At 41.2% G+C, this 15,558-nt stretch overlaps 1 protein-coding gene across 22 annotated transcripts in view; it reads left to right on the forward strand.

Moving 5' to 3' along the window:
• eif4g3b (eukaryotic translation initiation factor 4 gamma, 3b) overlaps positions 1 to 15,558 on the forward strand; it is a 209,792-nt gene that overhangs the window by 55,601 nt on the left and 138,633 nt on the right. For 2 of the 22 annotated variants that reach the window (XM_078425401.1, XM_078425402.1), the window contains exon 1: positions 8,397 to 8,456. The exons of the other annotated variants lie outside the window; for them this stretch is intronic. In XM_078425401.1, coding sequence (XP_078281527.1) covers positions 8,412 to 8,456 — 45 coding nt within the window. In that variant the 5' untranslated portion in view covers positions 8,397 to 8,411. Of the gene's footprint in view, positions 1 to 8,396; positions 8,457 to 15,558 lie in introns of those variants that run through there. 22 annotated transcript variants of the gene reach the window in all.

Consider the following 15,558-nt stretch of genomic DNA (forward strand, 5'->3'; position numbering starts at 1 on the left):
CAGTGTATTATTTGACCATATTAAAGCAGCCTGGAAATACACGTGATTGAGATGAAGTTACTTTGAATCTGTAATTCATACTACAAAACGTAAATCCCAGTTCCAAAGCACATCGATCCTTAAGTCATCTTGACATGTCAAATTCCAGGATTATCCAGTGTAAATTGAGGCAAATATTCACACACCTGAATTGAAGCTGTTCTTTTGTAATGATATGAGTGAGCAAGGAACTGAGGCCTGCATCTTTGCCCTATTAAGCTTGTGCTATATTTGGAAAACCATACACTTGATATTTGCAATCTGCTTGGTGGGTTACACCCAGCTTCTGACTACTGGAATTAATTTGATTAATGTAGCTTCCATTATTTTGTACTTTATGACAAAACTGCCAAGCAATGGATGATTTGCTAACAATATTTTGCGTTGAGACAATATTTTGCTTTGAGACAATAGGCAGAAGGACATTGATTCAATCACTTTTTTATCTTCCCTCACTTAAGAAATTCAGTTTCCAAGTTTAGTATTTCCTCCTGATTATTAAGGTTCATAACATTGGGATGTCTCTGAACAGACACCTTTGCGAAAGAATTGTACATACTGAAAATACATACTGTATTTCACCTTGTATATAAAGAAACAGTGCTGGAGCAACTCAGCAGGTCAGGCAGCATCCCTGGAGAACATAGATAGGTGACATTTTGGGTCAGGGCAATGGGCATCAACGGGAAAGTACTCCAACGGTTGGGAATTATATCTTGCACAGGGGAAAATGATTGCTGGTTGCGGTGTTGGAAGTCACAAAAGAGAATGGAGGCAGCTCCATGGGAATACCAACATTTGCTGATGCACCCTCGAATTCTACACCATCTTCAGCAAGTTCAAAGTCTAAAGATGGGTCCCGACCCAAAATGTCACCTATCTATGTTCTCCGGGAATGCTTTCTGAGTCACTCAGTTATTCCACCACTTTGTCTTTTTTTGTAAACAGCATCTGCAGTTCCTTGTTTCTGTATTTTCTCCTTATCTCATTTATAATGATATTATGATCGAGGAATGCAGTAAACTATGCATCTGTTTTAGCAATGTTTTAGGGGGTAGAGAACATAACAGAGCATCAGATGAAAGGTAATTGAGAATAAATCAATATGTTTATTTTACTTAATTATATCTTTTTATCCGTGCTCATTTTCCCAACGTGAGCATCACTAGGAAACCATTCACTGTTGCATAGATTGTAGTGACCCATTGCTTTGACCAGTTACAGTTCTTCTGATGAAAGTGGAATATATATCTTTGTTGGTAGAGAGTTCCAGGATTTAATCCCAGCAAAGGATAGGTGGTACTTGTCTTGCTGAGGATGGTGTAGAACTCGAGGGTGAATCAGCAAATGTTGGTATTCCCATGTACCTGCCTCCATTCTCTTTTGTGACTTCCAATACCGTAACTAGCAATCATTTTCCTCTGCAAGATATAACTCCCAACCATTGGAGTAATTTCCTGTTGATGCCTATTGACTTTCCTGTTGAGGCCACCTCGATGCCACACTCGGTCAAATGCTACTTTAATATCAAGGGCTGTTACTCTCACCTTGCCTCTGGAATTCAACTCTTGGATTTGGTTGGATCAAAATTTGACATAGTCTGAAGCTGTGTGATCCTGGCAAAACAACTCTGGGCACCTGTGCGTAGGTTATTAGTGAGTAAGTGACTTGATTGCAATATGAATGACACTTGGCATCATTTTACTGATGATTAGATGGTAATTAGCTGGACTGGGTTTGTTCTGTTTTCTTGTGAACTGGAGCAATTTTCCATATTCCAGGTTCATAGAAGTGATGTAATTGTACTTGAACAGTCTGTTGACAAACGCATGTCTTTGTTATTGTAGATGGATGTTGTGCTTGAGTAGCCTTTAGGGTTTCTAGTATTCTCAGGGTCAGTGAACAATCCTGGAAATGGAATACCAGAGTGTTGGGAGGTTTTCTCTTGAGTTTCTGAAGAGGCACGCAAATGCAGTGAGGAGTCATAAAGAAGTGCTCATGGAAACTTTGGCCCACTTATATCCATGCTGATCATTATTGTGCACTCATTTATACTAATCTCATTTACCAGCAGTTTATCAGCAGCCTTCTGTTCCTTGGCAATTCAATTGACATTTGAATGCTAAAATGTTTTGAGGGTTTCTGTGCTCCCTCCTCCCCTCCTCCTTCCCCTGCCACCCTCCCTGCCATCTCTGCACCAAAGAAAACAAACTCAACCTATCCAGTCATAGCTAAAACATGTCATCACAGATAGCATACTGGGGTTTCTCACATGGGCCCTCCCAGTGTAATCACATCCTTCCTATTGGGTGGTGATTAGAACTGCACAGTTATAACCAAATTAAACTGCAATAACGATGTACGATACCAGGAAGAATATGGTTGCGATACATGGAAAGCAGAGGAGGTTCACCAGCACGTTAAAAGCTGCAGTTGAAAGGAGAAATTGTATAGACTGAGTTTATTTGCACTAGAACATATGATGCGAAAAGTGATCGTGCAGAGTCTTGTAAAATTGAGGGCCATAGAAAAGATAGTCGGGGCGTCTAGAGCCAGAGGCACTTACTCAAGGTGAGTGGAGAAATTTAAAGGAGTTCTGAGTAGTACATTTTCCTCCACCAATGCCCAATAGCAGCAACTTGTAACACCCATAGGATGCACTGCAGTGCATTACCGTCTCCTTGGACAGTATCTTCCAAACATAAAACTTCTACCAGCTAGAAGGAAAAGGACAATAAAAACATGGGCACATCAGGGCGGAACGGTGGCGCAGCAGTAGAGTTGCTGCCTTACAGCGCCAGAGACAGATTCGATCCTAACTACAGATGCTGTCTGCAAAGAGTTTGTACGTTCTCCCTGTGCCCTGCGTGGGTTTTCACAGTATCCTCCCATACTCCAAAGACGTAGAGTTTTGTAGGTTAATTAGCTTGGTATAAATTTAATTGTCCCTAGTGTGTGTAGGATAGTGTTAATGATTGGGAAGGTGCAAAGGCATACGGGCCTATTGCGGGGAAATGGAATTAGGATAGATGGACATCACAGTCAGCATAGGCAAGCTGGGCTGAATGGGCTTGTTTCTCTGGTGCATGTTTCGTTGAAGCAGCTCCTTGCTCTTATATTCATGGGTTAATGAAAGTAAATAATCCTGTATGCCCATATCAATTTATCTACCAGTCCGCTGCTTTCGGGGATCCATAGATGTTTACTCAAATTTTCTATGGTTTTACCATTATGTATCATACGGTGAAAACCTGTGATAATCTACACTGAAGTTGACATGTTTTAAATAAAGTTTAAAGCCATTTCTATTCCATTAGTGTTTACCACTCTTCGAAAATCTTTTTGTTTCACCATTTTTATCACTCCAAGGTATCGGGGAAATTACATGGAGTTTGGGGAGGATTGGAGCATGTCGTTTTGTGTTTAGGTAACTTATTGGTTAGCTCAGTGTAGGAAAATAACTGCAGATGCTGGTACAAATCGAAGGTATTTATTCACAAAATGCTGGAGTAACTCAGTAGGTCAGGCAGCATCTCAGGAGAGAAGGAATAGGTGACGTTTTGGGTCGAGACCCTTCTTCAGACTGATGTCAGGGGGCGGGACAAAGGAAGGATATAGGTGGAGACAGGAAGATAGAGGGAGAACTGGGAAGGGGGAGGGGACGAGGGACAGAGGAACTATCTAAAGTTAGAGAAGTCAATGTTTATACCGCTGGGCTGCAAATATGAGGTGCTGTTCCTCCAATTTCTGGTGGACCTTACTATGGAACTGGACAAGGCCCCTGACAGAAAGGTCAGAGTGGGAGGGGGAGTTGAAGTGCTCAGCCACCGGGAGATCAGGTTGGTTAAGGCGGACTGAGCGAAGGTGTTGAGCGAAACGATCGCCGAGTCGGCGTTTGGTTTCGCCGATGTAAAGAAGTTGACATCTAGAGCAGCGGGTACAATAGATGAGGTTGGAGGACGTGCAGGTGAACCTCTGTCTTACCTGGAAAGACTGTTTGGGTCCTTGGATGGAGTTGAGGGGGGAGGTAAAGGGACAGGTATTGCATCTCCTGCGGTTGCAGGGGAAAGTGCCCGGGGATGGGGTGGTTTGGGTAGGAAGGGCCAAGTGGACCAGGGAGTTACGAAGGGAACTGTCTCTGCGGAACGCAGAAAGGGGAGGGGATGGGAAGATGTGGCCAGTAGTGGGGTCCCGTTGGAGGTGACGGAAATGTCGGAGGATGATTTGTTGGATATGCTGGCTGATGGGGTGGAAGGTGAGAACGAGGGGGATTCTGTCCTTGTTACGACTGGGGGGAGGGGGAGCAAGAGCAGAGCTGTGGGATTATAGAAGAGGTCCTAGTGAGAGTCTCATCTATAATGGAAGAGGGGAAGCCCTGTTTCCTGAAGAATGAGGACATCTCTGATGCCCTAGTGTGAAACACCTCATCCCGGGCGCAGATGCGGCGTAGACGGAGGAATTGTGAGTAGTTTAGCTCTATCACAACTATATTGTGGGACATGGAATTGCTAGTTCTGTCTTCGATTTGCCATTCTAGCAGTTCTCAAGGGTTTCAAGCAGAAGCAAATTTGTAAAGCAGTATTCTTTTTACTCAGTATGAATGCTCATTGCCCTCTCATCACCCTAGCTCCACAGCAAGTGCAAGAAGCTGATGGATTTATTTAATAGGATTAAGGACACGCATTATACTGTTTCTGCTTCCCCAGCAAGGCAAACCTCCCACAAGCTCTTTATGTCTCAGTTGTGATCTTTGTACAGTTTCTCCTACATCATTCAGTGTGTCAATAAGATGCACCTCCAATTGACATTATCCTATTCCCATTAAATTTGCTAACTACACAACATCAAAATCTGATTTGTGTATCACCTGATGCTATTGCATTGCTCCCTACCTGCAAAGATTGTTTATGTTCCTTTTAAAAATAAAACTGTCATGAGCAACTTCACTTCAGTTCAGTCACACCCCTAAAAAAAATCTAATTGTGGCTGGATATTTTTCACCCAGAGGGAATCTGAACATTAATCTTGCACTCTGGAATCCCAATAACATGACTAACAAATGTGTACTACCATGTTATGCCATACAAGGTAGTTAGTGATCTTTGCTTGGGATTTGCCACATTCCTTGTCAAACAGCAGGAAAAGTTTGGGTCACACAAGAGGAACAAAGGATAAGATCTCATTATACATTCACATGTGCGAGAGTGATATTATCCAAGACTAGGGAGTAGATCAGTTGTCATAATTTCATGGTTTCTGTGACTAGATGTATAAGGGGATAAAATATATCTAACAAAAACAAAATGCTATCCCACAAGATTGGTTGAAGAAAAAGAGTTTCATTTTGAAATGTTCTCTTGTTTCCATTTTCTTTTCAGTTTTGATTTGTATGTTATCTATCAGTTTCAAACAGCTCGTAGTTTACGCCTCTTCTTCCATTCTCCCCACCTCCAACTCATAAATCTTTTTTCAACATATATTCCATCAGTATGTTTTATCCCACTCTGATTGCTTTTTGTCTTTAGGGTAGGGGCATTTAGTTGAAAGAGACCTGTTTGGGAAGAGCTTGGATGAACAATGGTAGTTGAATTAGAAGCTTGATTTTAGAGATGGAGCATGGCAACAACCCCTTTGGCCCACCGAACATGCCAAGCAGTGATCACCCGTACACCAATTCTATCCTAAACACTAGGAACAATTTACAGAAGCCGATTAACCTACAAACCTGCATATCTTTGGAATCTGGGAGGAAACTGGAGCACCCAGAGAAAAACCATGTGGTCATAGGCAACCCGGGACAGACATCACCCATAGTCGTGATCAAACCTGGGTCTCTGGCGCTGTAAGGCAGCAACTCTACTGCAAACCCTGTGTTTAGGTTAAAGTTATATTATTGTCATGTGTACTGGGGTGCAGTACAGTGAAAAGCTTTGTGTTGCCTACTATCCAAACAGATCAGATATAGCATACATAAATGTAATCAAGCCAAACTCAAATACAATAAGATACAGAGTGCAGAATATTGTTCTTAGCATTGAAGTTCAACAGTTGCATAGACAAAATCCAATGTCTTCAGTGGGAGAGGTGAATTGGACAGTACCGTAGCTTACGGAAGGATCATTCAGAAACCTGATAATAGATGGGATGAAGCTGTTCCTGAGTTTGGTAGTGCATACTTTCAAGCTTCTGTACCTTCTAATGGACGGGAGCAGGGAGACGAAGGAATGACTGGGGTGGAGCGTATCTTTGGTTATGTTGGCTGCTTTTCCAAGGCAGCGTGCAATGTAAATGTAGTCAATGGTGGGAAGTCTGGTCTGTGTGATGGTCTGGGCTACATCTACAACTCTGTAATTTCTTGCGGTCTTGGGTAGAGCTGTTCCCAAACCAAGTTGTAATGTAAGCTGACAGATGCTTTCTATGGTGCATCTGTAGAGGTTTATGAGAGTCCCTGGAAACATGACAGATTTCCTCCGTCTCCTCAGGAATTTGAGGTGATGGTATGCCTTGGCTGTCATATCAATGTAGTTGGTCCACAACAGATCATGGGTAATATTAACGCCAATGAACTTGAAGCTCTCAACTATTTCCACTTCTGCACCATTGATGCTTATTGGGCCATGTACTCTACATGCTTCCTGAAGTCAATAACCAGCAGCTTCATTTTGCTGACATTGAGGGAGAGGTTATTGTCTTGACACACAAGTTACTAAGTTCTCTGTCTCCTTTCTGTACTTCATCTTGTCATTGTTTGTGATTCAGCCCACCACAGTGGTGTCATCTACAAACTTGCAGATGTAATTAAAGCCAAATGTGGCAGCACAGTTGTGAGTGTATAGGGTGTATAGTCGGGGACTGAGAACGCATCCTTGCGGAGCACTTTATTGTGGAGGTGTTATTATCTATTCTCGCTGAGGTCTGTGGATTAGAACGTTCAGGATCCAATGGCATAGGGGGAACTTGATTCCTTGGTCCAGGAGTTTGGATGGTATTATGGTGTTGAAAGCAGAGCTATAGTTGATAAATAGGAGCCTACATATGCATCCTTGTTGTCTAGGTGTTCCAGAGATGATTTTAATGTTAGGGAGATGTTGCCAAGGTGAACAAAACTGGGATCAAAATGAGTGTTTTATCGGTAGATGAGTTAGAGATATATTAGGCCTGACATTAACAATCTATATCTGCCAATGATCAACTAAATTGTGTGACTAGATCCTTGACAAAGTCTAACTATTATCTGGATTAAGTGATATAAGAATTGGGTGATAAACCAATAAGTAGAGAGCATCTGTTAAGTATGGAATTGAGAGGATATGGATATGGATATGTAACTTATCAAATTGATGAATGGGTCTACTAGCTAGTTTTTCTTAATATTTTATCATTTGTATGAGCATTCTGGTTTAAAGAGAAGAAAAAATCAGCTTGGTTTCTTCCTCCTGGATATCTTGACAAGTGCTGTTGTGGACATTTTTGAGCTATCCAATTATACCACTTATCAGATGTCTGAGGCAGCATGTTTCACTGCTGAAGCAACTAACCAAGACCTTAAAGCAGCAGTCACCATTGAAAAGTGTGGAACATAGTAAAGAGCAAAAAAAATAATTTCAACATTGTGCCATGCATCATTTTGCTTCAAGATACTCTGAATCTATTGGTAATTAATCATAGCACTTAAGGATCATTAAGTAAATTAGATTATTAATTTGTAATAAAACTGAAATAATGCAATACACTGCATTATCAGCATGCCAGTAGGTGCTACATAGTAATCTTGTATTCTGTGATGTCTCATGGCACTGAATTTGTAATTGAAGTTGAAGTGTTCTGGAAAAAGCTACGTGAAGTACCTGAGCATTTCGTCACAGGGAAAGTAAGCGAGGAGACAATTAATGCTCCAATGTTTAACACTTTGTGGCTGCCTTCACAGTTTTAATGCTGCAGTCAGAAAACCTCTTATTTAATCTGCCCTTTTAAGCATGGATGTGCTGGGCAGGGAAGGAACCAATTATGTAAGTGCATCAGTTTGAGGCAATTTTATGTATTTGACCATCCCCTTTAAATCTCCGATCGTTTCGATTGGACAAAATATAGTCACCATACCATGAGATGGGTTTTTACTGGCTCAGTCAGATTTGTGCATAATACTGTAGCTGTGGCTCAACGAATTTCAATAGCAAGCCTCATTTTTAATTAAAAAGTGCTCATTGCCACCTTAAAAGAAACAAAGCTTTTCTATATATAGCCTGTGGTTAGCAAAGTTCCATAGCGTTAACATATTTAAAATCAGCGTGCATTCATCAGTATGAATTGGACGTGGATGACAAGTGCTTCTGAGCAACCTTATTTTAACACTGTTTTTTACTTGACATCCGATGCTTTATTTCAATTTATTTTCATGTAGTAAAGAAGTGAAAGAGGTAGGTGGTGACTGGGTGGGTTTGAGCTGTAATACTTGTTTGTCCTATTTAGTTACAGGGAGCAGAAACTTCCTGAATGACTCAGCTGTTTTCAGCATGTGGCGTATGATTAATGGGTGTTGGTCTTTGCATGCAGTGCCTTCCACATTAGAACATTAGTACGTTGATTTCCTGCCCATGTTGTACTCCAGTCATTGCTGAAAATTCCTAAAATAATGTTCCAAATCATCTGTGCCCTTGCTTTACACACCAGATAAATGTGATAGAACGACCAAAATAGCCTGTGTTGCAATTTTTAGTAACAATACTTTTAGCGTGTCTGCAGTTCAACTAACCATGTTGTTTGGTCCTTTTTGTAGCAGCATATCCTTTCCTAAGCTATGCGTTTATAGATAAAGGGGAACGGTTTTATCCGTTTTTTTAATCCTGAAGACACTCACTCCTCGCATGGGTGGAGGAGTTCCACATATCCTTGCTGCATTACTCTTCATGCTGGCGGTCATCTAACAAGGGCGCAGTAAAAATGAGGCTGACGCTAAAAAATCAACTGACCTTTGTGAATTACACTTCCAGAATGTTTCATTGGTTGGCAAGAACTTTAGTTTATCCCTATTTCTTCACCTGTCACCTCTCAGCGCTTTCTATTTCAATTACTATTGCAGTTGAGAATAGCTCACAAAACGCATATTGGGAATGAAGTCGAGACCTTCCTAATTTGTTGGTAGTAGTGAATTTGGGATAGAATACATAAGCTGTTTTCAGTCCTCTGACAGAACTGTAAATATCAGATTGTATGACCATTATGTTTGGCGCTGGTTTTGACATAAATCACATGTCTAATAAATTATGTGGTTGGATTGAATAGTTAGTTTTACATGCAGTACTTTTCAATTAATTAAATATCTTGATTTTCTCCACTTAAATATTGCTCGTAGCGTATTTAAGAGCCATAACCAAAATAGCCAAACACTGGCAATCTGCAATTAGAAAATACTGGAAAGGACATGTCAGGCAACATCCCAGGGAGAGAGATAAAAATCTGGATTTTTATGAGTCTGGACTGCTGCTGACATCCACCATTTGTGCTCGTCAAAGTCTTGAGCTTTACTTTTGTGATCTGAAAGATCAATCTTGCTGGTTCAGATGGTCCCAGAACCAAGCAAAGGGACCACAGTGATATAACATGGGGGTAGATAGAATGAACACTTTTGACAAACCACCTCTAGAAGTCTAACATCTGCTGAAGGCCTGTCCCAGCTTTACCATCGGTCACACCCTATTGTTCAATACATGACATTTGAAACATTCAGAAATATACTCGTTTTACTTTATTCATAAATATAGAAGCTAAAATATATTTTTAATTAAAAACAATAAAGATAAAAACTTAATCAAGATGCATTAATCAAAACATAACTGTGTAGTAGTCCTTTTAAAATCCTTATTAAAATCCTTGCTAGTGGAGCATGGCCAATAAATATAGGTCTTCCAATTTAGCATGGGGTACCTAAAACCTGGCAGTACATGTACAGTTGAATGTTCCATGCTGAACTGTAAAAATCTACACTTTATGCTTATTAGCTTTGATCATTGAACTTCCATTGGAACAAATCTTAATGGAGCTCTTGTCTAAGCTAAGCTTTCTTTAAAAAAGAAATTCTGGACTCAAAATGACTTGTATGATTGAACTATCTGAGGAACAAACATTGCAAATTTACGGGCGATATCTAGGGTTTGGTTTATTATTGTATTCAATTAAGCCACTCAAGTACAATAAATAGAACAAAGTGGAAGATACAGAATGCAGAATATAATTCTCAGTATTGTTGCACATCAATTCCACAGATAAAGTTCAATGTTCACAATTGAGAAGTAGTGAATTGGATGTTACCTTAACTAATGGAAGGACTGTTTAGAAGCCTGATAACAGGGGAAGACATCTGATATGACAGGCACAAGCACTGCTTATGCAATCTGTATTGCAGTTTCTTGTGCTCCATTTTGGTTTGTGATTCAGCCATATAAACTGGTAACGAAGAACTGGCTTTGTATTTCATGGAGTTGGTGGTGTTCATCGGCACCTGCTGTCTACATGTGGTACATGTGAATTTAGTAAAGTTGAAGGACTCTTGATTAGTGGCTGCAGTGCATTTTGTAGATCGTGAAAACAACTGCTACATTCTATGCTGGTGGTGACTTTGCCCTGAATACTGGTCTTGGGCAAGTAGCATGGGAGCTACAGTAAATGCTTTCCACCAACAGGTAGGAACTGCTAGTTGTGAATTGAGGCACTTGGCACAGAATGCCCTGTGTCAGGCCTGCTTTCACACGTTTATGTGACTTGTTCAGTTAACTTTCCTGCCGTCAGTAATCTTGGTATATTCGTTGAGAATTTGACAAAAGTATTATCATTGAATGTCCGAGATATGTGATTGGAATCTCTCTTGGTTATTCTTGTTATTTGCTGTTTAGTGCTCTAAACCTGAATTTTCTGCATGTAGCTATGCATGCTGAGTGAAACTGAACACTGATTATTACATATCATCCATCGACATTGATTGATGGTAAGAAGGGTCTCGACCCGAAACGTCACCCATTCCTTCTCTCCCGAGATGCTGCCTGACTCGCTGAGTTACTCCTGCATTTTCTGTCTACCTTTGATTGAGGGTAAGGTCAGTTATGAATCAGCAAATCGATTGAGCATCTAACATTGAGGAACTCCAGCATTATCTGGGGCCTGAAATGACTGGCTTCCAAAAACCACAATCACTTTATCTTCTGCTAGTTGCAATGAAGCCACTGATGTGTTTACCATTGATTCATATTAATTGCAATATTGCCAGGGCTTCTTTTGGATAAACTTTGTCAAATGCCTTCTTGGTGTCAAGGACAGCCACTCAGGCTTCATTTCTGTTCCATGTTTGTGTCAAGACTGTAATGAGGTCTGGAGGCTAGTGATTCTGGCAAATCCAAGCAGCGTTGGTGAGTTTGACTATGATAGAAAATTGACAATTGCAATTAATGGTTAGATTAAATTTGACCTGCAGTGCCTGCATCTTTCAGACCTTAGCCAGCAGTCTATGGTGATACTGCAAAGTTGTTCTTGGGGCATGAATATTGAATTTCCTATTCTGGTCATTCTGATCAATTCTTTCCAAACATATTAGTTCACCCAGGGAGACTAAAATACTTTAATGGTTAAAGGTGGCATTTCTGTATATAGCTCATTAAAATATAATTGAAACAGAACATAATTAGAGGATAATGGAAAATACCTTTGATATCTTGAATAGATCCCTAATAAACTGATCCCGGGGGACATGCATTGTATATGTGGCAGAATAATAATGCACCCTGTGAGTTTAATTGCAGGACATTTTTATGCCAACTTTTGTACTCCCTTGTATTTCTGAGGCAATTTGATTGAACTTTCTGAGATATTCAGAGGAATTGACAGGGAGATAAAATTATTTATGCTGGTTTGGTGTCTTTGAGGCACCAATTATTCAGCTGCTTGAAGATGATAAGAAATAGAAGCGTAGGAATTATAGCAAATTTACAACATAGGAGAAGGCAATCAGTCCAGTGTGTCTGTACTAGTGTTGGAACTACCCAACATAATCCCACCTTCCAGTGCTAGGTCCCTATTTCTGGAAGTAATGCACTTCTTGTACATATCCAAGTTCTTTCTAAATTAGATAGGAGTTTGGTCACCCATTCAAGTAACGAGTTGCAGATTACCAGCCTCTGGTTGAAGAAAAAATTCTCATCTGCCCTCTTGCCTCCACCAATTACTTTAAATGTATCCCTCCTGGTTTAGTCACCATGAATAAAGGGAATAGATCTTTCCACATTGTCTAGGCTCTTGAAGCTCCTCTTCCAAAACTGGAGTAGGAGCTGGGACAACCGTATTTGAATTGGGACAACTACACGAGCTGGGAAAACTTCACTTGAGCTGGCTATGCCATTTAAAAAAGGTTACAATTGTTCTGTACCTCTTAATTTTCCTGGTCACTCAGCTTTGAATGTACTCAGTGTCTGAGTATTTAGAACCACAGATGGTGCAGAATTCTAAATAATAGCTCATCTGTTCAAAAAAACATGTTTCCCTTCAGTTCTAAATGTTCCTGTTTCATCCTGAGATATCACCCCTAATTTTAGATTTTACTAGACCAAGTGGACCCATTGGGCCCAAACTTCTCCTGCATTGGTGCAGCACCCTGTCCTCCCCACCCCCCCTCTCTCCTCAACCCCCCTCCCCTCTCCCTTCTCCCCCACTCTTCCCTCCCCCCTCTCTCCCTCCTCCCCTCCCCCTCCCCTCATTTTAAACTTTAAAATGTGAATAACGTTAAAAATATAACACCGATTTCAATAAAACTACTTGCATTATCAGTAAAGTGACAATGGTGAGTAAGGTGGGCCTAAAATTGTCGCACTATCGTGTACCGTTTTGGCTGAAGTTCATTCACAAACAAGATAACAAACGAGAGTTTTAGTATATAGATAACATGAGGAAAGTATCTTTCACATCTCAGAATAATCCCTTCCAGATATTATACCCAGACTGCAAGAAATTGCAGAGAGTTGTGAATGCAGCTCAGTCCACCCCCCTCATTGACTTAATCTACACTTTATGCTGCCTCGGGAATGTAAACAACGTAATTAAAGGCCAAATATACCCCGGTCATTTCCTCTTCTCTCCTCTCCGGTTGGTCAGATGACACAAAAACCTGAAACACAAATCATCGGATTCAGGATAGACACAAAAAGCTGGAGTAACTCAGCGGGACAGGCAGCATCTCTGGAGAGAGGGAGTGGGTGACGTTTCGGGTCGAGACCCTTCCTCAACCCAACCTTAACTCATCAGATTCAGTAACAGCTTCTTGCCCGCAGTAATCAGACAGTTGAACGGACCTCCCATTAGCTAAAGATGTAGTCCCAATCATGCCACCAATCTGGTTGTGGACTTTGCTCTTTCTTTATCTGCACTTTCTCTGTAGCTGTAACAATATAATTCTGCACTCGGTTTCAAGACTCAAATGTTTTATTGTCATGTGTTCCGAAATGGAACAATGATTGATGCCCTTTTAGACCAGCCATGAACCTCAGACCTCAGTAATGCGAGATTGATGATGTCTGCAAAAACTCCAGTCATTTGGTCCATACGGGTTTTGTGAATGCGACCAGTAAACTATCAGGTCCAGATGCTTTCCGAGGGTTCACTCTCCTGAAGATCTTCTGATGTTGGCATCCTTGACTGAGATTGTAATACCATCGGGGGGGCTATGTGAGTGCAGGAAGGCACATCAGTGTTCTCCCTATCAAAGCGTGCATAGAATGCAATGAGCTCTTCTGGTAGTGATGCCTCCCTGTCACTTGCACTGTCCCTTGGTTTCACCTTGTAGGAAGTGATGGTGTGCAAGCTCTGGCACAGGTGCTGAACTTCTGCCTGATCCTCTAGTTTACAGGCGAAAGTCTCCGGTGCCCTGCCATTCATTGAAGGCCCTGCCTTGATTAGACTTCCCAAAATGCAACACCTCTCCTCATCCCAAGAAGTTTAGTTTCAAAAATTTGAGTCTGAGAGACTGTTTTTAATTATCCAGCTTATTAAGAATAATGGAAAATAAATAAAACAGAATGTGCTGGAAATACTCACCAAATTAAACAGCACCCATCGGAGAAAACATGGGTTAATATTTCAGATACCACTGAAGTATTAACTGTTTTTCTCTCTCACAGATGCTGCTTGACCTGCTGAGTATTTGCCGCATTTGTTTTTATTTCAGATTTCCAGCATCTGCAATACTTTGCCTTTCGATGAGAGAAAAAGACCGAGTTAGGTCTTGGATCAGTTAAGATCTCATTGAATAGTGAAATAGGCTTGAGGACTGAATGTCCTATTTGTGTTCCACTGCTCTCGTTTAATTTTGGATGAGAATGCTTCCTTGTCGATTTGAGGTTTTCCTCAATCATTAAGGTTGGTAAAAATGGTAAGTTAGATTACAATTTTCAATGTACAAAATTATCAAATAATGTTATGGACTATAGTTTTGCTGCGTCAGTCAAGGTGGTGGTGAGCAAGCTTGTAAATTTCGAGATGAGCAAGTATTGAATCTTCAATGAAATTACTAATAAACAAAATGTGTGAATTGATGCTGATTATTATACAGGGAATGGAAATTTATATTTAGGCCTTAATTTTGAAGTGAGAATAACAGGTTAAATGGTACTCGCTGTCATCATGAAGTAAATTGGCCACCCACTTCCAGTGTATGCATTTCTGCAGTTATTTTTTGAAATAAAAAATATGTATAGTCTGCAAAGAGAAGCCTTAACTGTACCTTCATGAAAGTCTGGGCCTTGAAATCAATTCTTGTCGAAAACATGCCTTGCAATTTCCACCATCCCCTCGCCTTTATCACAATCATACTTTATTAGCCAAATATGCTTTGCAACATACGAGGAATTTCATTTGCCATACAGTCATCATTACAATAAAAAGCAACAGGACATGCAAAATGAACATGAACATCCACCACAGTCACTCCTCCACATTCCTCACTGTGATGGAAGGCAAAAGTTCAATCTCTCCCTTCTTTGTCCTCCAGTAGTCGGGGGCCTCTAACCTTCCGTTGACGGGACGATCTTGACTCCCGTAGCCGGCGGTGGGCTTTCCTCGCTGGGGCGATCAAGCTCCTGCATTGGGGGGGGGGGGGGGGGGGAGGGAGGAATCTCAGCTCCCCCGCACCGGGCGATCTACCCCAGGTCGGGGCTTGTCGAACTTCATGCAGCTTGGAGTTCCCGACTTCGGTCTCAACCCGAGATTGCGAGCTCCTTAATGTTAAAGTCCGCAGGCCACGGTTGGAGCGTCGATCCACGCTCAGATGGTAAGTCCACGCCCTGCGGGGCTCAAAGTCATTCCCAGGCAAGGCCTCCAGCTCCATGATGTTAGGCCGCTGAGCGACCGGAGATACGATCCGGAAAACAATCACATCTCCGGCAAGGTAAGAGATTGAAAAAACGTTTCCCCCAACCCCTTCCCCCACCCCCTACATAAGACAAACCAGAGAACATTAACACAGACTTTTAAAACTCCCCAAAA

The sequence above is a fragment of the Rhinoraja longicauda genome, chromosome 30 (assembly GCF_053455715.1).
Source record: "Rhinoraja longicauda isolate Sanriku21f chromosome 30, sRhiLon1.1, whole genome shotgun sequence".
Classification (NCBI taxonomy): Eukaryota; Metazoa; Chordata; class Chondrichthyes; order Rajiformes; family Arhynchobatidae; genus Rhinoraja; species Rhinoraja longicauda.